This window comes from Neofelis nebulosa, chromosome 17 (genome assembly GCF_028018385.1).
Source record: "Neofelis nebulosa isolate mNeoNeb1 chromosome 17, mNeoNeb1.pri, whole genome shotgun sequence".
In the NCBI taxonomy this organism is placed as follows: domain Eukaryota; kingdom Metazoa; phylum Chordata; class Mammalia; order Carnivora; family Felidae; genus Neofelis; species Neofelis nebulosa.
In genome coordinates this window covers 12070082-12092667 of record NC_080798.1, presented here as the reverse complement: position 1 = coordinate 12092667, position 22586 = coordinate 12070082, and the positions used below count along the sequence as shown (strand labels likewise).

The 22586-nt window shown below is 58.6% G+C and overlaps 1 protein-coding gene and 1 long non-coding RNA gene across 4 annotated transcripts; one reads left to right on the top strand and one right to left on the bottom strand.

Annotated features, from left to right (window-relative positions):
• Positions 1 to 2618: 2618 nt before the first annotated feature.
• Positions 2619 to 15617, bottom strand: LOC131500457 (uncharacterized). 2 transcript variants are annotated; one of them, XR_009256301.1, is made up of 3 exons: positions 15443 to 15617; positions 5756 to 5933; positions 2619 to 5566 (listed from the first exon to the last, which is right to left on the bottom strand). It is a non-coding gene; the product is annotated as an uncharacterized LOC131500457 (long non-coding RNA). The 2 variants fall into 2 exon arrangements; XR_009256302.1 differs by lacking the exon at positions 15443 to 15617 and adding an exon at positions 6323 to 8433.
• Positions 10877 to 21446, top strand: BCL3 (BCL3 transcription coactivator). 2 transcript variants are annotated; one of them, XM_058709723.1, is made up of 9 exons: positions 10877 to 11325; positions 13108 to 13261; positions 18108 to 18216; positions 18447 to 18651; positions 18750 to 18838; positions 19058 to 19135; positions 19781 to 19948; positions 20173 to 20333; positions 20454 to 20820. In XM_058709723.1, exons 1-9 carry the CDS (start codon positions 11070 to 11072, stop codon positions 20734 to 20736), a joined length of 1503 nt encoding a protein of 500 aa, XP_058565706.1. In that variant the 5' UTR covers positions 10877 to 11069; the 3' UTR covers positions 20737 to 20820. The 2 variants fall into 2 exon arrangements, with proteins under 2 accessions (XP_058565706.1, XP_058565705.1); XM_058709722.1 differs by lacking the exon at positions 20454 to 20820 and adding an exon at positions 20827 to 21446 and having other exon boundaries at positions 10962 to 11325; positions 20173 to 20290.
• Positions 21447 to 22586: the final 1140 nt, after the last annotated feature.

Genomic DNA, 22586 nt, shown 5'->3' with positions numbered 1-22586 from the left:
TTTTACTATATGCAAATTACACCTCAATAAAGTTGATTTCTTTAACAAAGTTGATTTTTAAAATCTTATCTTCTCTTGCCCTTCCCTGGCTGTGTGACCTCAGGCAAAGCCCCTCACCTCTCTGTGCATCAAGTGAAGGAGGAGGGAGATGAGGGAGGAAGCGATCACATCCAGGGTGAGGACTCAGGTCTCACCCATAGGTATACAGGTACACGCAAGAAACATTATAAACAAAACAGAAGGTCTTTGTGAGCCTTTGGGGCGGAACTGGCGACACAGCCATGAGCTGCTCACAATGGCTCTTGTGTTTTGGGAGGGCCGGTCCTGGACCGAGCTCCATCAGGTCTTACCTGGGTCCCTGCGCACTCCTTGGTTGACCTAGAAAAGCCAGTGGAGCCATCCCTGGGCCCCAGAGGGACAGTACCAAGCGGCACAATTCAGAGCATTGTAAGAAAGCCTTTTTCAACAGTCAGATGGGCTCGACACACCCATCCCCTGAGGTCCCAGCTGTTTGGGGCGGTATTTGTTGGGTGTATACAGCGTGGGGCCTGCCCTCAGCTTCACACACAGGGGAGACAGGCGCGTGACACCCCAGAACGATTGGGGCTCTGTGGGGGGGGGGGGGGGGGCGGGGGCAACCCAGGCAAGAGGTGGGGGAGAGGGGAACCCGGCCAAGCCTACCGAGAGAAATCAGGGAGAGCTTCCTGGAGGAGAAGCTGCCGGAGTTGGTCCCCCACTGTGTTTTTGGAACACCTACCTCGTGCCCTGGGTTGGCTCTCGGAGGAAGAGGCATTATCTTTGAGGCTGAAGTGAAAAGGGCCTGTTGCGGGGATGGGGGGTGGGGGTGGGGGTGGGGGGAAGAGGTTGCTATTGAAAGCAGGGAGGGGCGCCTGGACGGCTGAGTCCCTTAAGCACCCGACTCTTGATTTCAGCTCAGGTCATGATCTTAGGGTTGGGGAGTGCGAGCCCCGCATCGGGCTCCTCTGTGCTGACAGTGAGGAGCCTAGCGGCTTCCCCCGGGGTCCGTCCACACCTGCAGGGAAGGCGAGGGGAGGCAATGGGAATGAAGAGGCGGGAAGAGCCCGCAACCAGTAAGACCTGGTCCTCAGGCCTGCCAGAGAGAGGCCCTCCCCAGCCAGAGTCGGGGGCCTTTGCCAGAGGAGCTTCCTCCATCCCGAACCTTTAAGGCAGGTGCGTGTTAGGTTTGCAGAGGATGTATTTCTATCATTCTTTACTTCCCAAGACTCTCTGATGCAAGCGTTCCCCCTTCCTAGATTCTGTTGGTCTTGGCTCCTGAAGTTTCTCTGCTCCTTTGAACCTTTGATTCTAGGAGTTGCTCATTCATTCAGTGACAATTTATTGAGCCTCTCTGCGTGTCGGGGGCTGAGGATACAGAAAAGAACAGAACATATAAAATTCCAGCCTCAGGGGAAACCACAATTACTGAGCGATCACCAGGTGCCAGGTGCCATTCTGGGTGCACACATATAACTCATCCCATCCTTCAACCAACCCTGGGAGTTACAGAACCCCCCCCCATCATCCCCATTTCACGAATGGGGAAACTGAGGCCCAGGATTCCGGAATGCCCTTGTTCCAGAAAGTCTGGGACTCTAGATTTCTTTACCCTTAAGGTTTTAGGGTCCTAGGGGCACCTGGGTGGCTTGGCCAGTTAAGTGTCCGACTCTTGATCTCAGCTCAGATCTTGATCTCAGGGTCATGAGTTCAAGCCCTGCATCGGGCTCCACGCTGGGCATGGAGCCTACTTAAAAAAAAAAAAAAAAAAAAAAAAAAAAAAAGGGGCGCCTGGGTGGCGCAGTCGGTTAAGCGTCCGACTTCAGCCAGGTCACGATCTCGCGGTCCGTGAGTTCGAGCCCCGCGTCGGGCTCTGGGCTGATGGCTCGGAGCCTGGAGCCTGTTTCCGATTCTGTGTCTCCCTCTCTCTCTGCCCCTCCCCCGTTCATGCTCTGTCTCTCTGTCCCAAAAATAAATAAATAAAAAAAAAAAAAAAAAAGTTGAAAAAAAAAAAAAAAAAAAAAAAGATTGTAGGGTTCTAGAATTTTTTGTCCTAAAGATTCTGTTGTGCTTGGACCCAAGTAGACAATGGACACAGGGAAAAGTACTCAACCTTGTTACTGAGCCAGGAATTGCAAATTAGAACCACCATGAGATTTTCACACACGCACACGCACGCCTGCGTGCAGGATGACTCATATTTTAAAAGTCTGGCCAAAACCAGTGCCGGCAAGGATGTAGGGCGAGCGGAACCCGCAGCAGACATTGGAGATGGGAGTGAAAATTGGGGCAATCACACGGGAAAACTGTCTGGCCATATCTCACCCAGCTGGACGTATACACATCATCTACCCCATCCTACGACAATCCCACTCTTGGGTGATGCAGAAAAACGGGTGCTCGTTGGCACCAGGAGATACATACGGCATTGTCCAAAAAGTCAAAATCACACACACGCTCATCAACAGGAGAATGGATTAACAGATTGTGGTGTATCGGGCAAGAAAGTCGTACGCGGCAATGAAAATGAAGGCCAATAGACACGAGAATGTGGACACACTTCACAGGTATAAAAGCGAGTGCAAACAGCCAGATCCGAGAGGTTGCACTGTAAGATCCCTTTATTTAACAGAACTGTAGGGGCGTCTGGCTGGCTCAGTCAGTGGAGCGTGTGACTCTTGGTCTTAGGGTTGTGAGTTCGAGCCCCATGTTGGGTGTAGAGATCACTTAGAAATAAAATCTTTTCAAAAAATAGTATGGGGCGCCTGGGTGGCTCAGGAGGTTACACATCTGACCTCGGCTCAGGTCACGATCTCTCGGTTTGTGAGTTCTAGCCCACAAACTCTGCTCTGTCTCTCTGTCTCTCAAAAATAAATAAACATCAAAAAAAATTTTTTATTAAAAAAAAAAAGTATGGGGGCGCCTGGGTGGCTCAGTCGGTTAAGCATCCGACTTTGGCTCAGGTCATGATCTCAGGGTTCGTGGGTTCGAGCCCCGCGTAGGGCTGACAGCTCAGAGCCTGGAGCCTGCTTCGGAGTCTGTGTCTCCCTCTCTCTCTGCCCCTCCTCTGCTCGTGCTCTGTCTCTGTCTCTCTGTCTCTCAAAAATAAACAAACATTAAACAATTGTTCAATAAATACAATTTACAAAATTAAAAAAAAATGTATAAAAGAAGGCAATAAACACATAAAAGAAATACAGGTTACCTGAAGGGAGGAAAAGTGTTGTGATTTGGAAGAGGCACAAAGGGGCTTCTGATGAACTAGCAAAACTATTAATGTTCCCTTTACAACAGGTCGTAAAATGGAACATTGTCTTGTATGTAATTCTCCACATTATGTTTCATAATGTGAAAATACGTATTTTTTGAATCCCACCGTTCGGCCCCGTTCTGCTCCTCAGATGACTTGGGTCTCCAGGGGGCAACATTCCTGGGCCCGAAGGCAAGAGGGCGGCAGAGGGAACCCGCAGGAGGAGAATTGGGATCTGAAACACACAATACGATTTGATTTTCCCAGAAGTGAGCCAATGCACTGTGACGCCACGTAACCACAGGAGGCCAAAGTGACAAGTTCAGAGATGGGTAATGGCCAAAGGAGCCGCCACAAGCCGACAGCCACCCCCACCCGCAGCTCCTGCAGGGCATGACTGGAGGAGTGCCCCCCGCCCGCCCCGGTTTACCCCATCTGTCACCAGCCAGCCCAGAGCCAGGCAATCCACGGGTGCGGCCTCACGCCTTCCAGATGTGCAAACGGCCCGTCCAGAGTCGCAGAGCCGAGAAGCGGTGCCAGGCGTTGCTTCCGGCTGGCGACCCGACTCCACAAAGTCTGGTGGTGGAGACCCTCGCCCTGGTCCTCACTCTCCTGGGAAGGGGGCTGGAGGGCAGGGGTGGCTCCCGCTGGGACGATAGTTGGGGCACAGGAGAGGACAGTTCGCTGTGGCTCTGGCTCAAATGAGGAAGAGCCCGGTGTGACCTCGGCGTTCCCAGGAGCCCAGGGAACTTTTACATCTGTATTTTTAGGCCCTGGTGGCCGCAGCAGTGGTTGTGGCCTGGGGCTGGGGACATGCCAACTTCCAGGAAGAAAGGCTGGCTCTCCAGGGAAGGTGTTGTCCCTTCCTCCGGGATGGGTTCTGGGCTGTGCCCTGGGGAGTGCGTTTGCAAAGTGGCGGGGACTCCAACTGGGGGAGCCTTGTCTCGTCTCAGGGAGTGGCTGGGTGGTTGGGTGAGAGAGACTTCCCCCGACTCAGGGCTCTGGAAGCAAGCACTAATCTGACAGAGGAGACAGGCAACAGCTCCCTCCTGAGTAATCCATACTTCCCATTCAATGCTGGGGATAAGATTAATCTCACCCTCACAGGGCTCCCCATACAATGGCCAATTCAAGCTCCACAACTCAGCGTGACAGTCCAATGGAGGAGGCAGGACCCAGACTCACGCTCAGGGAACTTTAGAACGATGGCGGAGGCATGCCCACCATCTTCAGGAAGCTCTAGTCTAATACTCATCCGGATGTCCCCCGAAGGGGGCAAAATTGCCCCCCTCGATTGAGAATCGTTGTCCTTAGACAGACGAGGGGAACGTGTCGCCTCATCTCGAGCGACCTCCCAGTCCCCAGAGAGGCATGCCCCAGACACCCCCCCCGGGGAAAATTCCCAGTCTGATAGGGGAGGCATCACTCACTCTTAGAGATAATCTAATCCGTGGACAAGTGACACACGCCCCCTTCTGAGGGAGATCCTGATCTGATGGAGGAGGGAGAACGCAACTCAAAGGCACAAGGAACTCCTACACTGACGGGGAACCTATCCCCACCCCAGGGACCTCCCAGTCTGATGGAGGAGGTCTGCCCTAGTCTGATGAGGGAGGCCGACTTTTTTTTTTTTCTCGTACATTCTCCCTCCCTTCTTGCCCACTGAATGAGCAAGGCAGGGGGCTTCCTCCTCCCTCCTCCCCAGCTCTGTGGTGTATCCCAGAATCAGGGAGCTTCTACAGGAGGACACCACGGTTTCCCAGCCCTGGGACTTCCCTTCGTTGGTCAGCCCAAGACCAGGGCCCCATGGGGGTGAGACATGCCTGCCCTACAGCTCCCTGCTCACCTGTTCCTCAGATGACTTGGCTGGCTCAGCCCCTCAAGGCAGTGGCCGTAATGACACCACCCAGCTATCGAGCTTCTGGTGTGCCAGGCTTGGCCGGGGCTTTCCGCACCTGACTCAGGGCGCCCTACTCGGGGAAGGACGGGGTCCATCCCCACCTCACAGACCAGGCTCAGAGGCCAGAAACCGGCAGAGTGGAAAATAGGCCCAGATTTGTCTCCCTCCCGATGGATGAGTGTGACGTATGGGTGCCAGGTAAGTGTGCTAAGGGCTTCGTTGCTGACTCACTGGAGCCTCTCAGCCGTCACGTTACCGTTCCCATGACTCAGAGGGGGAAACTGAGGCTCGGAGAGATCAGATGCCGCTCCGAAGCCACCCAGGCAGAGACAACACTCGTGCTCCGGTTGTCTGACTCCAAAGTCCATCGGCACGGATCCGGTCTTCCAGAAAGGAGGTGCCTAGAGTCAGGAGGGCAAAAAGTTACCGAGAGCGGTCCGTGAGAAAGGGAAGGGGGAAGCGGGATTGGGAGGTGGGGGGGCGGGGAGGGGGAACGATCAGGCCACCATGTCAGCCCAAGGGGGAGCCCCTGCAGCAAAGATTGCACACAGAGGAAGCCCAGAGTAGCAGAAATGGCCAGAATCCCCTACCTTGCCTGGCTCAGTCAATGGCCAGACGCTGCCGGGAGCTGGTGTCCCCGACTGGCAAGCTGAGGCAGAACTTGAAGGAACCAACTGTGGGAGGCTCTCAGCCAGCCATCTGCACGTGGGGCAGCCACGCCACATGTCTTTTCTTGAGAGATCCAAGCAGCCTCTGCAACTCCCATATCTGTATTAATAATAGCAATCGTTGAAAAATAGTACCTTCCGTTTCCCGAGAACTGACTCCTCGCCAGCTTGGGTCGACGCATTGCTAACTCCTTTGACCCTCACAACCACACCATGAGGCGTTCGCTGGGTTTCGTCCCCATTTTATAGATGAGGAAACTGAGGCTCAGAGGGGATAAGTCACTTGCCCAAGGTCACGCAGCTGGTAAGTGGCAGAGCTGGGATTCGAAGCCAACTGGACAGGGAGCCCCATTTACGGATGAGGACGTTGAGGCCCAGCATTACGCCGCCTACCGTCTGTCTACGATCGCCTCACTGGGATCCCTCTGAGGTTCCCCAACCCCACCCAGGGCAGATGCCAATATCCTTAGATGTCTCCCACCGCATCACCTTGGCCCGATAGAGGCAGTGCACGGGGCAGAGGATGTCTGGTCTCAAAGCCCGAGGAGAGGATGTTGCAATCCTCTGACTCAGCGTCGTGCGTGCAGACCCAGCAAGAGGGAGAAAGGGGAAGATCAAGTCTTGGCCAAGGCCCCAGAAGGGCCGATCCTGCTTGGTGCCAGGGGTTCCAGAAGCTGCCAAGGCCCCAGGGTGGGGAGGAACCAGGAGGTACAGGCCATGCTGCAGGAAGCTGGCCTGTATTCACTCCTGGGGGGTGGGGGGAAGGGCAGCCTCTGGGAGCAGGGCAGTCTGCAAACCCAGGGTGGAATCGCAGCCCAAAGCTGTGTGACCTTGGGCAGGGCCCCCCAGCTCCAGGCTCAGGTCTGTTCTCCTCTGTCTGTGCAATCTGCTCGCTTTCCCGGAACCCTCTCTTCAATCTAAATCTATACCTTCCTGCCGCGACGCGACCTTCCCTCCATCAGCTCGACCCTCTCTGTGCCTGGAGCCTGTAGACAGAACATAGACCTGCTAATCTCTGGCCGTGACTTTGCCTCTTTGTGCCTGAGTTTTCCCCTCCTGAGCCATTCCCTTCTTAGGGGATAGGGGTCTTGAGTTAGACAGGAGGGGGAAGGCCTGTGGTTTCGGGGACCGATTGCCCCAGCAGCCGGGCTGCGGGGGACACAGAGACCTGGCATAAAATCTTGATGACCCTGAGCAGGGACTCCGCTCCTCTGTTGTGTCTCTGTAAAATGGGAGTTTCAGCTGGATTTCCTCACGAGATGTCAAGAGGATTACGTGGGCCAATTCTTCGTGGGAGTTCGGCCCACAGCGAATGGGCCCATCTTGCTTTATCTCTGGGCGGAGAGGGTTACAGGGAAGGCCAGGCCCGATGAGTTAAGGCAGGCAATATGGAGGCAAGAAGGGACACCGTTCATTCATTCATTCAGTTATTCATTCTGTACACGTGGTCTCAATCTGCTCTGCAATCCTGTGAGGCAGGAGCTGTTATGATCCCCAACAGTAAAGTCACCAACAAAGGCACAGAGAGGGAAAGCCACCTATCCAAAGTCACACACAGCTGACACATGCCAGAACCGGGCCTCAAACCCATGTCTTCCAGGCCCAGCATGCTGGGTCCCAATTTCCTCAATGAAATGGGCCCAGCTGTTGAAACTTTAGGTTACTGGATAGGAATAATTATCACCGTTGTTCCTGTGGTTACAATAGGGATCACAATAATTGCAGCCACACTGCATTTAGCACTTCCTATCCATCGGGCCCTAGAGGACGGAAGCATTAGGGTCTCGATTTAGTCTGTCTGATAGGTGGGGAAGTTGAGGCTCCACGAAGTTAAGTAATGGCCTGGAAGCCACACAGCTGATGAAAACAGAAGCTCGGGCCTCAGTTGGGAGCAAAACTTGGGACAGAAAAAGGCCCAGGAATTAAGCCAATGGGAACCTCAGTATCTAACAAGCACTATCCTCTCCTCTTGGAAGGCCCCCAAGAGCAAGAAAGTGCCCCAAGGCCCACAGCCTTCCAGCTAGGCCTTTGTTTCCTTCTCAGGACCTTGGACGGGCACAGGCTCGGCCCTTCCTTCCCTGGGGGTAGGGGTAGAAGGGAAGGAGCAGTGGGAGGGAAGAAAAGATTTGCACAGATACAAAAGGCAGCCTGCGTGAGGGAAAGTGGTTAGACAACCATGTAGGACTTCCGGGCTCTCTCTGGGAACTTTCTGGGACTCATCCAGGGGCTGCCCCCTGCCGGCAGGGGACCTCCGGAGCTCAAGCGCAGAGAGGGGAGACCCTAGTGCTCCCCGCCTGGGGTGCTGGGAGCCAGGGGGGAAAGGAGGGGGCAGCCGTCCTGGTTCCGCATCCTCCATTCCCGACACTGGAGGGAGGCGGCTGTGGGAGCTGGGACTTTCCTGAGCAGTAGAAGATTCTGGGAAATTAGACAGCTGCAGGGCGGGGCTGACTCCAGGCCTCCCTTCTCTTCCCTTCCCTCAGTCGCTGCTTGATCCCAAGCACTCCTCTCTTCCCTCTGTCCCAAGGAGGCCCTCCTCAAACTGCTCCTCCTCCCTCAGACCATGCTCTCCGTCCTCAGACCCTCTCATGTCCTCACCCTCAAACCTCTTCCTCCATCACAACCCACCCCCCACCCCCCTCCCCGCACCAGCCAACTCTCTCCTCCTCCCTCCGAGCTGCTTTCCTCACTTGGTCCTTCTCAGACTTCCTCAGACAGTGCCTCCTCCTTCAGACCTTCTTCCCCCCCTCAGAGCCTCACCTCCTCCCTCAGACCTTCTTCCCCTCCCTCAGAGCCTCACCTCCTCCCTCAGACATTCATCCTCTCCCTCAGATCCTCACCTCCTCCCTCAGACCGATTCTCTCTCCCTTCTCCCCCTCTCTTAGACCATTTACTTCTCTCAGACCTGTCTTCCTCCTTTAGGTCCTCCTCCCTCAGACTTTTACCCGTCATCCATCCTCAGACTCAGACCCCCCAGCACTCTTTCTCTCTCAGCCCCTCCAAACCCCCTTCTGGGCCAAATGCATAACCCCCCTCACCCCCCCCCCCCCGGCCCGTCTGGGCCCAAAGCCATCGCTCTATCTGCCCTAGGGAGGCTGGGAGGAGGAGGAACTTGGGTGTCCTTCCATTTCAACCTCCTAGGGTCACCACCTTGACAAAACCCGCCCCCTCTGAGGCTCAACTTCCCCTTTTGTACAGCAGGGCTGTGCTCCTCCCCAGGTGAGGGAGGGCTGTCTGGATAGGAACGGCAGCACCCAGACTCTCCAGCCTAATTCCTTCGTTTCCTGCCCTGGGCGAAGCTCCCCCGACACGGGGAGGCAGGGGGTTGACATCAGTCCCATTTGCCAGAAGACCAAACCGAGTCTCAAGACAGAGGATTCGCCTGAGGTCCCACAGGGAGCAAATGGTGGAGGTGGGACTGGACCCAGGCCTTGCCCCCAAATGTTTCCCCATTACAGGGGCTAAGGGGGCTTGGGGGCCACCCAGAGAGAGGCAGAAAGGAGAGAAAGGGGAAGGGGTGAGGCTTCTCTCTCTCCACAGCTGCTCCTCACATCCCTGGTTAACGATCCACCGGGGTGGGGCCAGAGTCGTGGGCAAAGTCCCTTCCTGGGGACGGGGCCCCACACCCACTTTCAGGGTCGCAGAGAGACGCCGCCAGGGAGACAGAGACACAGACAGAGATCGGGAGACAAAAAGAGACAGGGGGTGGGGCCGGAGACAGGGAGCCGAGGGCCAGGGATGCAGGGTCGGAGTTGCAGAGACAGGGCGAGACACGAGAGAGCCAGGGGGACCTGCGTGCCTCCCGGACGGATCCGGGGTGCAGCCGCCACTCCTCTGCCCCCCGCCCCCGATCCCCGAAGCCTCCCCCTTGGCCTCCGGTAACTCAGTGACCCGGACTCAACCCCAGCGACAGCCCCGCCTCAAGGGAAATCCGGGAAAGCCCCGCGCCGCTGGGGCCCCTCCCCGGGGCGGAGAGAAGGGAGGCAGGGGCGGGGACCCGGCAAAGGCCCGCCTCTGCCCCTCCCCGCCCACTAGCTCCAGCCCGCCTCTGAGTCATGCCCCCCAACCCGCCCGGCCTGTTCCCCACCCACCAACCCCGCCCGGGCGGGAGGGGGAGGTGGGGGAGAAGGGGTGGCCGGACTAGCACCCCGCCGCCCCCGGGCCCAGGCCGTGGCCGCCCCGACTCTGGTCTTGTGTCTCCGCGTCTCTTGCTATCTCTCTGTGTCTCTTTTCCTTGGTCTCTCACCAACTCTTCGCCCAGAAGCTCGAGCTGAGTGTGCAGGGATCCCGCGGAGAGAGACACATTCGCTGTTTCCCTGTGCCCTTCCCCACCGCCCCCCACCCCCAGCGAAGTTCAGACCCTCGGCTGGGACACATGGAGGAGGCAACAGGGCTGGCAGAGGGACAGCGCCCGGGCGCCCGCCGAGGGCAGCCCCTGACCTGGGTGCGTCTTTCTGCTCCCGCAAAGGAGGAAACGGCTCAGAGAAAGGAAGTGCCTGGTCAAGGTCACCGGGCGAGGAAGTGGGAGTCGGGACTCGAACCCGCGCCCTAGGGAGCCCAGGGCCGCTTGGAAGGCCTCCCTAGGGAAGAGGCCGAGCGCAGACAGCACTCGAGAGACAGAGATGGTGAGAGACACGGAGACAATAAATAGAGACAGAGGCAGTGAGAACAGAGAAAGACGCCAAGGTCGAGATGGAGGGACGGGGGAGAGAGAGAGAGACACCCAGGCCCAGAAAGACTATCCGGATCGGAGAGTCAGACGAGACAGAGTTCGAGACTCAGAGACGCCGAGATAGAGACAAATAGCCAGAGACACCAAAGCACTGAGACAGCGACTGAGAGAGGCAGGCAGCCGTAGGGGTGGGGACCCCCCGGCCCTGACCCCGCCCCCTCCCCCCTCCCCGCCCCCCACCGAGGCCCAGCCGCCGGGGGCGCCGCGGGGTCGGGAGAGGGGCGGGCGCGGCGGCGCGGGCGGGACGCTCGGCGGGCTGCACCGCGGGGCGGCGGGAGCGGCGGCGGGTCCAGGAAACCCCTGGGGCGGACGGGTGGCCCCGGGGGCGGGGGGGGTGGGGGGGCCGGGGGCGGGGAGGCGGGCGACCGGCACCGCCCCGGCCGACAAAAGTCCCTTCAGTTCAGCCGGCGGCAGGGGAAGTCCCGGCGCCCGGCGCAGCCACCCTCCCGTGCAGCCGAGCCGAGCCGCGCTCCGGCCGCCCGCTCGGCCGCCGTCCCCGGCGGCCCCATGCCCCGATGCCCCGCGGGGGCCATGGACGAGGGGCCCGTGGACCTGCGCACCCGGCCCAAGGCCGCCGGGCCCCCCGGCGCCGCGCTGCCGCTCCGCAAGCGCCCGCTGCGCGCGCCCTCCCCGGAACCCGCCGCCCCCCGCGGCGCCGCGGGCCCCGTTGTCACCCCGGATCCCCTAGGCGGCGGCTCCGACTCCCCGGCGGTCCCCGCGGCCCCCCACGGACTGGCCCGGCCAGAGGCGCTTTACTACCAGGGTGAGTGGCTCCCACGGGTCCTGGCCAGATGGGGGTCTGACGGGGCAGACCGTCACCAGAGCCAGGGAACTGAGTTCAGGCCGCACATACAGGGGGTTCCATGGAGCTGAGAAACGGGGGGGGGGGGGGGGGGGAGGCAGGGGGTGAGGGGGGACAGAATCCAAGGTCCCAAGGACACCGATATGGGGTTTCTGGGGAGCTGAGAGGGGGCAGAGCCTGAAGTCCCAGGGACACCACTGTGGAAGCATCAGGGAGCAGTGCCTTGGGACACAGATATGGGGGTCCCAGAACACCGGGTGTTCAGGGGGCTCTGGGGGACAGAGCTCAGCATCCGAAAGCCATAGATTTGGGGACCCAGGGGATGGTGCCCAGCAGCATAGATAGGGGGTCTCAGGGAATCAAGCGGACAGAACCTACAGTCCCAAGAACAGAGTTACAAGCTCGTTAGAACCCAGATATCTAGGGTTATGCAGAATCACCACTTGGGCCCAAGAAACTGGGGTTCCTGGCATCCAGATCCGTGGTGTCAAAGGCAGTCAGGGAAACAGCGACTGGGGTTCTAAGAAGACAGATACTAGGGATGTCAGGACATCAGAACCTCAGGAACCCAGGAGATACCAGACAATAGTGGGAATCAGGAGAACAGAGTGGGAGTCTGAAGCATCCGAATCAGTATCTGGAGTCCCAAGGATGGAAGGGAACAGATGGAAGGGAAGGGGGTCCTGGGGAGCCAGCGGGACAGAGATCCGGGGCTCTGGGCACCCAGTTAGGTACAGTCACACAGGACGGATCAGGGGCTCATCTGAAGTCACGGGGTCAGGGGGTCACAAAGTCAAGGCCTGGGGACTGAGGGTTCTAGGGTTCTAGGAATGCGGGCCAGGACCGGGGAGTTCTGGGACTGGAGGACTTAGGGCCAGGATGAAGAATTCAGGGGTGTCCAGGCAAAAGGCTGCAGGGCACCAAGAGCTGGCACTGGAGATACGAGGACTTGGGGGCGCAGGGATGGGGGCCCCCAAGGATCAGGAGATGATAAAGAAGGCCAAACATCATTCTCTCCATCCCTGATCTCAAGGAAGGGGCATCTGCTACCACCTTACCATCCCCGAGTGACCCCAAAAGCTGCAGAGAGCCCATGCCTAGTGCCTCCAGATTTTGGCCCCGTTCCTGCACCTTCCACCCCATCGGAGTACAGCACTTAGAGAGCCTCAGCTTGTGCATCAGGAGGCCTGCCACTGCCTCCTCCCCTTTCCCCGTTCCCTGGATGAGAACCCCGGCCTCAGTTTTCCCCATCTGTGTGGTGGGTGGATATGTCTTCGATTACTGCCGTATTTGGCTTCTGACGCCATTCCTCTCTCCTTCTGACCCCCTTTCTCCCCAAATCTCTACACAGTCACCCCACACCCTACACCCATTCTTACCTCCCTCAGCCACAAATTCACCCAGCAAACAGGCCCTGGGGTCCCCTGCTGGGTGATGATGGGGTTCAGTCCCGTCCTTAAGGGACTCTGCCTAGTAAGAGATGGAGGTCAGAGGCATGAAGAGCTAAGTGACAATGACCGTGACCAGGGCTCACGGGGAATGGTGAAGGCGGAGGAAGCTGCCAGAGCCCAGAAGATGGATGTACAAGGCCAGGTTGTCTTGGGCCTCTCAGCCCCAGTATGAGATGCAAAAGGGACCTGGAAAGAAGGACAGGTGACACAGGAGGGGTGAAGGCCTGGAGGTAGGGGTGGGTTGAGGGTCTGCTGACTTGGCCTCACCACCCACGTCCTTTCCTCTGTCCAGGACCTCTACTGCCCCTGTACCCGACCCCGACCATGGGCTCTCTCTTTCCTCTCCTGAACGTGCCTACACCCCTGTACCCCATGGTGTGCTCCATGGAACATCCCCTATCGGCTGACATCGCCATGGCCACCCGTGCAGATGAGGACGGAGACACGTGAGTAAAGCCCCCCATTAATGGGGGGAGTCAGCCCTACCCCCCACCTCACCCACCACAACACATGGGCTTCTGAATTACCTCTACCTGAGTTAGAATCCTGTCTCCACTGCTGGCTGTGACTTTGAGCAAGGCTTTCCCCCTGCCCCCCCCGCCCCCGCCGCGCCTCAGTCTCCTCTTCTGAAAAATGGGCAGTCTGACAGCACTTACATCCTAGGACTGTTTTTGAAGCAGGGGGCATCAACATATTTATCAAAATGCAAACACGAGAGGGGCGCCTTGTAGAGCGTGCAACTCTTGATCTCGGGGTTGTGAGTTCAAGCCCCACGTTTGAGATTACTTTAAGTAAATAAAATAATTGGGTTTTTTTTTAAAATTTTAATCGTTTATTTTGAGAGAGAGAGTGTGAGCACGCAAGCATGAGCCGGGAAGGGGCAAAGAGAGAAAGAGGGAGAGAGAGAATCCCAAGCAGGGTGCTTGCTGTCGTGTTGCAGCCTGACTCGGGGTTCTATCCCACTTAACCGTGAGATCATGACCAGAGCCAAAATCAAGAGTCAGACACTTAACAGACTGAGCCACCCAGGCGTCCCTAAATAAATAAAATACACCCAAAAATTCTTTTTTAAAAAAATCCAACCACGAGAAAGACATTTCATTGATTGACTTGTTGTATGAATTATGCACGTTAAGCTCTTAGCACTGAGCCTGGTAGGTTAGAAATGCTCAATAAGTATTAATTCATATTATTACCTTATGTTCAGCCCAGCACATATACACACAGACAACCTTGAAATAAAAATTGCGCAGAACAAAACAAGTCACCCTTACTAGATGGGATCTACTTTGTATTTTCTATTCTAGTGTGTTTCCTGATCTCACGGTCGTAGGCCATTCAATTAATTTGCCGATCCCTTAAACTGATTTCACAAATCCAATAGTTGATTGCCTCCAGCTTGGAGAACTTGCCCTTGAGGCTGCTGAGAACCCCTGCGCAGGATGATTTAACTCTGTGCTCACCACACACCTGAACATCACGATTCTTATTTACCTACCTACGTTGGAACTTCCACTGGCCACTTTCTACCCCCCCACCCTCTGCCTGAGTTTCCCCCTATAAAAACAAGAACTCTAAGTGTGTGAGTCTGCGAGGCAGGCGTGAGATGACTTTTATAAAGCGCTTATCTGGGCATTGGTTTGGGGACTGGAAACGAGAGGTAGGGACGGAATGGACAGGCTTACTTCTGCAGAAAAAGGGGGACCGCCAACGCTGGCCAGGGAGGCGACTGCACATCCCCAAGCCTCAGTTTCCCCTCCTGGAAAATGGAGGGCTCCTGTAGCACCCATCCAGATTAAGACTCGGTGTAATGGTGTACCTACATCTAGAGCATAGAACAAGGCCAGGCACACAGTAGGTCCTCAGCACCTGGGAATGGATGTTCTAACAGAGCTTCCCAGCTGGTTGTGGGCCACTCTTTGAGCCCAAGCAGGAGAAAGTGCCTGATCCATAAAAGGCTGAACAAATCTAGTTCCCTCCCACTCTGGGTACCTCTGGGGTCATCTGTGAAATAGATTTAATTTGTATCTGCCCCCGGGGGTGATTTGTTTGCAGCCTGTGAACACAGAAGACCTGGCACCCCAGTCTCAAGGCCCGCGCCCCTCCCTCCCTCCCCCGCTCTCCCCGCCCCCCCTCCCCTCCAAAGCAAACACTTCTTCCTCAGCTGCCTGCTGGGGGAAATCCCTTCCCGCAGAACTTGACCGCAGCCCAGCTGCTCTGCCTCCCCCACGTCAGCACCCGTCACTCACTCGCAGCCTCCCCCTCCTGGCGTTCAAGCTAACCTTAACCCCTTCCGCTGGGGCCAAGACATTACCGGAATGGACAGCTGGCTAGCCTGGGAGCGGGGGAGGGGGACACGCTAAGTCTGGTTCCCCAGAGCAGCAAAGCTTGGTTGGGAGGCTGGACCTCTAGGGACTCAAGAGAGCAACGATCTCAGGGCATCTGGACCCTCAAGAGGTCAGGCGCCGGGGAGCTAGAACTCTGGGTCTCCAAGAGAGAGGGGAGGTCGGAGTACTGTATTCCTCTGAGGGGTTAAGCAACAGGGTAGAGGGCAACTTGGGGATCGATCACTCCCAGGCACTGGGGAAGCTGGTATCCGCAAAGAGTTAGGGCACCGTATTACCTACCGGGTCCTAAGAGAGCTGAGGGGTGGATGCCGGGATATGGGGGACAGGGAGGCAGCTGGAGTCTGAGCCCTGAAGGGTGGAGTTCGACACGCACCCCTAGGCTGCAAGACTTGGGGTCCTTCCCTCCAGGGAAGCTTGGTCTCTGTGGTTGGCCTCCCTCCTGCCCCACCCCCCAGGCGAGGATGGAAGGGGGGGTGCCGGGGGAGGGGGGGGTGGCCGGGGTAGATCCCCGGCGGGAGGCTTCCCTCCCCCGGGAGCAGGAAGCGGAGCCCCGCCCAGCAGACCTGTTACTGGAAGTCCGAGGGCTGGGCCGCCCCTCCCGTCCCCACTTCCTCCAGCCCCGCCCCACCCCCTGCAGCCCGCGCGTTTATGGGAACTCGGGCCTGGACGGTTTCTCTGAAATCATTCGCTCCCTCTGCCCTCACTTAACCCTGCCCGCCCCGAGGGGGACGCAGGCCGGGCTTCCTGGGAGATGAAGGGAGCCCAGGGAGCCCTTCTCCGCCCCTCCACCCTCACCCCGGCCCAGGCCCGGCCCCTCCCCCAACATTTTCCTTTTAAATTCGGCGTTTCACCAGGTTCAGGATCCAGGTTCAGCGTTTCACCTGCGGAGCTGCTCTTGGGACGTGGGCGCTATTGTGGGCTATACTTTATGGGGGAGAAAACGGGAGGGCCACGTGACTTTGCAGTGAGGGAGGGTTGCCCCCAACTTCCAACCCTGGCCTGCTCAGCCCCCAAAGCCGCCATCCCTGGTGCCACGGTTTAGCATCCAACTCTTGCTCTCATCTCAGGTGTTGATCTCAGGGTCGTGAGTTCAAGCCCCGCGTCGGGTTCTGATTTTAAAAACTTAAAAATTAGGGGCGCCTGGGTGGCTCAGTGGGCTAAGCGTCAGACTTCGGCTCAGGTCATGATTCCCCCGGGAATTGGGTGGATTCAAGCCCCCAAGTCAGGCTTTGGTGCTTACAGCTTGGAGCCTGGAGCCTGCTTCGTAGTCTCCCTCTGCCCCTCCCCCACTTGGGCACGCTCTCGGTCAAAAATAAACATTAAAAAAAATTTTGAATTAAAAAAAAAAACAATAAAGTATGGATTCTGGAAGCACATTTCCATGGGGGGAGCCAATGCTCACCGGCAGCTTGGGTTAGTAAGAGGCAGTGATGGGTGAGAAACTCGTTGCTCTAGTAAATGGACTTTAAGAAGGCTGTGTGGCCTGTGTATATACAGTTAACCTTGTACCCTTAGTGCTAATGTTCCCCCCTACACACACACACACACACACACACACACACACACACACACACACACACACACCATCATCCCAGATTGCCCTCAACTCTAAATGACTCTTCCAGGTTGGGGGCTGTGGGAAGGCGCATGGAATTTACTGGGACATACTCTCCAGATCAATGCCTGTGGGGATGAAGGAAGCAGGACTGCACAGAAGTTGGGCTGCTGTGTCGCCTCAGGGGGCCTGAGCAGTGCAGCTGGAATGGCCTTTAGACATGGCGCCAGAGGCTAGGCCCTCTGTGCCAGCAGCGACCAGTCACGGGATGCCAGTGGATGGCGGCTGCCCCCACTCATGACCCGGGCAAGCACTTCTTTTCAGCAGAGGGTAATTCCCAGAGACAGCTGATAGCTCACGACCTTCCCATAAGCTAAGGGAATGAGTCCTTCAGTCTGGAAGGGGGGATGTGGGTTCTGCGTGCGGCCCAGCGTCCAGAACGATGACTCCATCCCCCTACATCCCACCTCCCCTTTGGACAAACACTCCTCCAAATAAATGCTCTGCATGTGGCATGCAAGTCACCACTGGTGGAGGGAACTCGATGGCACCTGCCTCATCCCCACGCATTTCACACATGAGCAAGCCGGGGCCGGAGAGAGGTGGGAACAGGCTCCCCAGCTTCCAGGCTGGCCAGGGATCACTGCGATGGGTTCATTTATTGGGTACATGTGTGCGGGGCTCAGCACCGGGCAGCTGTCCTGGGCGCTGGGCCGTGACCAAAGCAGACAGAACGCCCTGCCCTGGTGGGGTTGACATTCTAGTGGGGGAGATTCAGACAGGAAACAAGTGTACAATGTCAGATGATGGTGTGGAGGAAAAGTAAACAGGGGCAGGGGGAAGGGGAGGGAGTCGTAGCCATACCGTTTTAGCAGAGGCCCAAATGAGGGGAGCCAAGTCTTGCAGGTATCTGGGGGACCGCTGTTCCAGGGGACAGCCAGTGTCAGGGCCCTGGGAGGCAAGCGTGCTTGTCTTGTTCAAGGAACAGCAAGAAAGTCAAGCAGAGTGAAGAGAGCAGACGGAGGAGAAGCCAAAAGGGTAGAAGAAGGGGGAGACAAGCCCCCACAAGGCCTGTTTGGCCTTTAATCTGAGGGTCCTGAGCAGAGAAGGGGCTTGATCTGATTTAAGTTGCAAAAAGGGCTCTCGGGCTGCTGGGTGGGGGACAGTCGGTAGAGCCGGGGTTGAAGCAGGGAGGCCAGTGAGGAGGGAACCGTGCAGGAGGGAGGCGATGGTGGCTGAACCAGGATGGAGGGACTGAGGGTCAGAAGTGATTGGATTCTGGATGTTCCTCCAAAGTCCCCGGCACATGTTGGAGTTCGCGCCACTAATTTTATGGGGGCGAGAGGTAACCAGCCCCTAACGCTTGTGATCCCCTCCCCCCACCCCCAGGCCACTCCACATTGCCGTGGTGCAGGGCAATCTGCCTGCTGTGCATCGGCTCGTCAACCTCTTCCAGCATGGGGGCCGGGAGCTGGATATCTACAACAACCTACGACAGGTGAGCCCCGGGGGCCTGGATCTGATGGAAGAGAGGGCCGAGGGTCCGGACTCCAGAATCCTGGGACGGGAGGAGCTGGGGGCCGTGGCTCTTGAATCTGAGGGAGGATGTACTCCCGATTTCTGGTTCCTGAGGGAGACTGGAGCTGGGGATCAGGACTCGGAAATTCTGAGAGACAGGACTGGGACGCAGGGCAGGGCACAGGTCCCTCACAGTCTCTGTTCCCCCAGACACCGCTACACCTGGCTGTGATCACCACACTGCCATCTGTGGTCCGGCTCCTCGTGATGGCCGGTGCCAGCCCCATGGCACTGGACCGTCATGGCCAGACAGCAGCCCACCTGGCGTGTGAGCACCGCAGCCCGACCTGCCTCCGGGCCCTGCTGGACAGCGCAGCCCCGGGCACCGTGGACCTAGAGGCCCGCAATTACGACGGTGAGCACCTACCCCGGCGCCGAGTGGGACTGTCTGGCAAGACCTGGAGTCCAAGGGCCCCCGAACCCAGGTTTACACTGAGTCTTCCTGTACCTCAGGGCTCACCGCCTTACACGTGGCCGTGAACATGGAGTGCCCCGAAGCCGTGCTGCTCTTGCTGGAGCGAGGCGCAGACATCGATGCGGTGGTGAGCCGACTCGGGCCGGAGGCGGGGCCCAGAGGAGCCGGGGCGGGACCCCCAAGGGGGTGGGGCTTGCGTGGGACACGGCGCGAGCGGGAGAGGGGTGGGGGTGGGGCTTGAAGTATCTCCGGGGATCGAGACGCCAGACCCGGCGGCTGGGATGCTGGCCGCCGGCTGATTGGGCAGAGCTTGGAGCGACTCCGAGACCTTCCCTCGCTTCCGCAGGACATTAAAAGCGGCCGCTCCCCCCTCATCCACGCAGTGGAAAACAACAGCCTGAGCATGGTGCAGCTCCTGCTGCAGGTGGGTACTGCCCTCGCCCTTGGCCGCTCGCCCACCCTCTCCCCCAGCACCAGCCCAGCAGTCGCCCCCACCCGCCTCCCCCGTCCCTGGCATCGACCCGGCCTTCCAGGCCCGGCTCCCTCTCGTGCTCCGCTTCCAGCGCTGTCTCTCCCTTCTAGGCCTCCATTTGTCTATGACCTCACCCCTCCAGGCTGCCCTCCGGTCCCGGACCTTCTCCCTTTCCTCCCCCGCCCCCAGCCGAGCCGGGCCCGGGGCAGCGGCGGCCTCGCTCACCCCGCTTTCCGGTTTTGACCCTTTGCCCGTGCGGTCCTTCCGCCCCGCCTGGATTCTGGACCCTTCGTTTCTCTGACTCCGCCCCTCCTCCGGCCGGGCGGCGGAGTCCTGCTCCGGCTGGTTCAGCCCGTCCGCCCAGTCCCGCTCTGACCCGCCCTGGGTTCTGCTTTCCACCCTTCCGTCACCTCACCCAGCATCTGGTCCCGCCCGGGTCCCGGCCTCGGTCCGGGGTGGGGGCCCCAGCCTCAGTCCCCGGCCCCGCGCTCGGACCCGGTCCCGGCCCCGCCCCTCCTGTGGCCCCGCCCCACCCGCCGCCCGGGCCGGGGTCCCGCGGGGCCGCGGCGGTCCTGACCCTCGGCTCCCGCCCCGCAGCACGGCGCCAACGTGAACGCGCAGATGTACTCGGGCAGTTCGGCGCTGCACTCCGCGTCTGGCCGCGGGCTCCTCCCGCTCGTGCGCACGCTGGTCCGCAGCGGCGCCGACAGTGGCCTCAAGAACTGCCACAACGACACGCCGCTCATGGTGGCGCGCAGCCGCCGGGTGAGTGTCCGCGCTGGGAGGGCCTGTGCCCGAGCGCCGGTCCGCGCGGATGGGACATCGGAGTGCGCGCGCCTGTCTGTGCCCGTGCGCGCGGGGGAGCGGGACAGCCTGTGGGGCCGTGGGAGCGAGCTCGGACAGGGGACACTGAGGCACGGAGCCGACCGCGCACGAGGGAGAGCAGCGTGGGCTGGAGGAGCCTGGTGGTGACCCCCGTCTTCCCACAGGTCATCGACATCCTGAGGGGGAAGGCGACCAGGCCCGCTCCTGCATCACAGCCAGAGCCCTCGCCGGACCGCAGTGCCACCACCTCCCCGGAGAGCAGTAGCCTCCTCAGCTCCAATGGTGAGAACCTAGCTCCGCAGCGCCAACCTCCCAGTCTCTCCTCCTCGCACAGCCGTCCAGGCTCCCAGCCCCTCCCCCCACCAACCGTCCAGGCCCCATCCAGGCTCCCGGCCCCTCCCCCCACCAACCATCCAGGCCCCATCCAGACTCCCGGCCCCTACACCCACAACCATCCAGGCTCCCAGCCCCTCCCCCCACCAGCCATCCAGGTCCCCAGCCCCTCCCCCCACCAACCATCCAGGCTCCCAGCCCCTCCCCGTACCAGCCATCCAGGCCTCCAGTTCCTCCCCCCACCAACCTCCAGGCCCCGACCCCTCCTCCCACTCCCCACAACCATCCAAGACCCCAAGCCCTTCGCCTCTCCTCCCCCAGAACCATCCAGGCCCTTGTCTCTGCCCTCTAAGAATCTTTCAGGCTCCTGTCTCTACCCTCGCAGAACCTTCTAGACCCCCTCCCTCCCCAGACACCCAGGGTGGTCCGGACCCCTTCTCTTTAGAGCTGGTCTCTCACTGCGCCCACCCTTCTTCTTCCCCCAGGTCTCCTTTCTGCATCACCCTCCTCCTCGCCCTCCCAGTCTCCCCCCAAGGACCCACCTGGATTCCCCATGGCTCCCCCCAATTTCTTCCTTCCTCCCTCATCTCCACCTGCCTTCCTGACCTTCGCTGGGGTCCTCCGAGCCCCTGGCCGGCCGGTGCCCCCCTCTTCAGCTCCAGGAGGCAGCTGAGAGGGATGGGGGGGCAGATCTCAGACTCATGCGGAGCGACCTCCCTGCCCTGTTGGGGTCAAGCCTCCTGGAAACTGTGAAAACCTCACTCTGCCCCCCCCCCCCCCCAATCTTCAGGACCAGGATTTGCACAGAGGCACAAGCATCTACCCATAAGCCCCCTCTTCCGAGCAAAGATATCTTCGCGCCCCGTGTCCCCCACACAGGACTCTTACACCTTTTATCCTCTGGCACCAGGCCCCTGTCTTGAGTTCCGCCCAAATTCCTTCTCCTCTCCCAGAGCTGGTGGAACCAGGGAATCACCACTCCCCTCCCCCCCCTACCCAGATGGATGAGGAGGGGCAGATGGGCTGTAGCCAGGCACTGATAACAATGTAAATTATTAGGCATTTTGGTTAGATTTCTTTTGTAATAAACTATTTTTGTACCATACCCGGCTTGGCTGGGCCTCTTGCATGCGGGGCCGCCAAACCCGCAGACTCCATGGGTGACCGCGTCTGTCTCCGACCGATGATGACAGGTGCGGTGACTCTGGGATTTCTGGTGCGTTCGTCGTGCCGTGTCACCGCGCCACTGTTTTCTGGGCATGACACAGGGCGTGACGTCTTTCTGGGGGACCTTTTTGGATTCCGTAGTGACCCTGGGGGTCTGCAGATGGGCGGGCTTCTGAGGCTTGTTGTGTCCCTGTGGTATCACAGCTGACTGTCACGGGACTGATTGTGTCGGGCCTGTGTGCGTGTGGCGCTGGTGAGTGTTTGTAACGTTGAAACCTGTGGTCATCGTGTGACTCCATGTGGCTGCCTTGCCTCACGTGCCCCTTTTCTTTTTACTCCGTGATCCCAGAGCCCTCCCCCCGCCCCGGCCGCCATGCAGTGTTTGTGTTTTGACTCTGTGGATGTGTCACTTACGTATCACTCAGGGGTTGCATTCATTTCCTGTCACTACTGTCACAAAACACCACAAATTTAGTGGCTTAAAACACCAGATTTATTCACTCACAGTTCCGCAGGTCAGAAGTCCAAGATCGGGGGCGCCTTTGTGGCTCAGGCGGTTAAGCATCCAACTTGGGCTCAGGTCATGATCTCACAGTTCGTGGGTTTGAGCCCTGCGTTGGGCTCTGTGCTGACAGCTCAGAGCCTGGAGCCCGCTTCACATTCTGTCTTCCTCTCTCTCTGCCTCTCCTCCCCTTCGAGCTCTGTATCTCTCTCTCTCAAAATAAATAAACATTAAAAAAAAAACATTTTAATAAATAAAGTAACATCCACAGGGGCGTCTGGGTGACTCGGTCTGTTGAGTGGCCAACTCTTGATTTCAGCTCAGGCCATGATCCCAGGGTCGTGAGATCGAGCCTCAAATCAGGTTCCATGCTAAGTGTGGAGACTGCTTAACATTCTCTCTCTCTTGGGGCGCCTGGGTGACTCAGCCGGTTAAGCGTCTGCCTTTGGCTCAGGTCATGATCTCGAGGTTCGTGAGTTCGAGCCCCGCGTCGGGCTCTGTGCTGGCAGCTCAGAGCCTGGAGCCTGCTTCCGATTCTGTGTCTCCCTCTCTCTGCCCCTCCCCCGTTCATGCTCT

Coding starts and splice junctions, on each gene's coding strand:
- BCL3 (XM_058709723.1), top strand. CDS start 11,070: ATGCCCCGATGCCCCGCGGGGGCCATGGACGAGGGGCCCGTGGACCTG. Junction 11,326..13,107: donor AGAGGCGCTTTACTACCAGG/GTGAGTGGCTCC, acceptor TCCTCTGTCCAG/GACCTCTACTGCCCCTGTAC. Junction 18,839..19,057: donor GCGCAGACATCGATGCGGTG/GTGAGCCGACTC, acceptor TCGCTTCCGCAG/GACATTAAAAGCGGCCGCTC.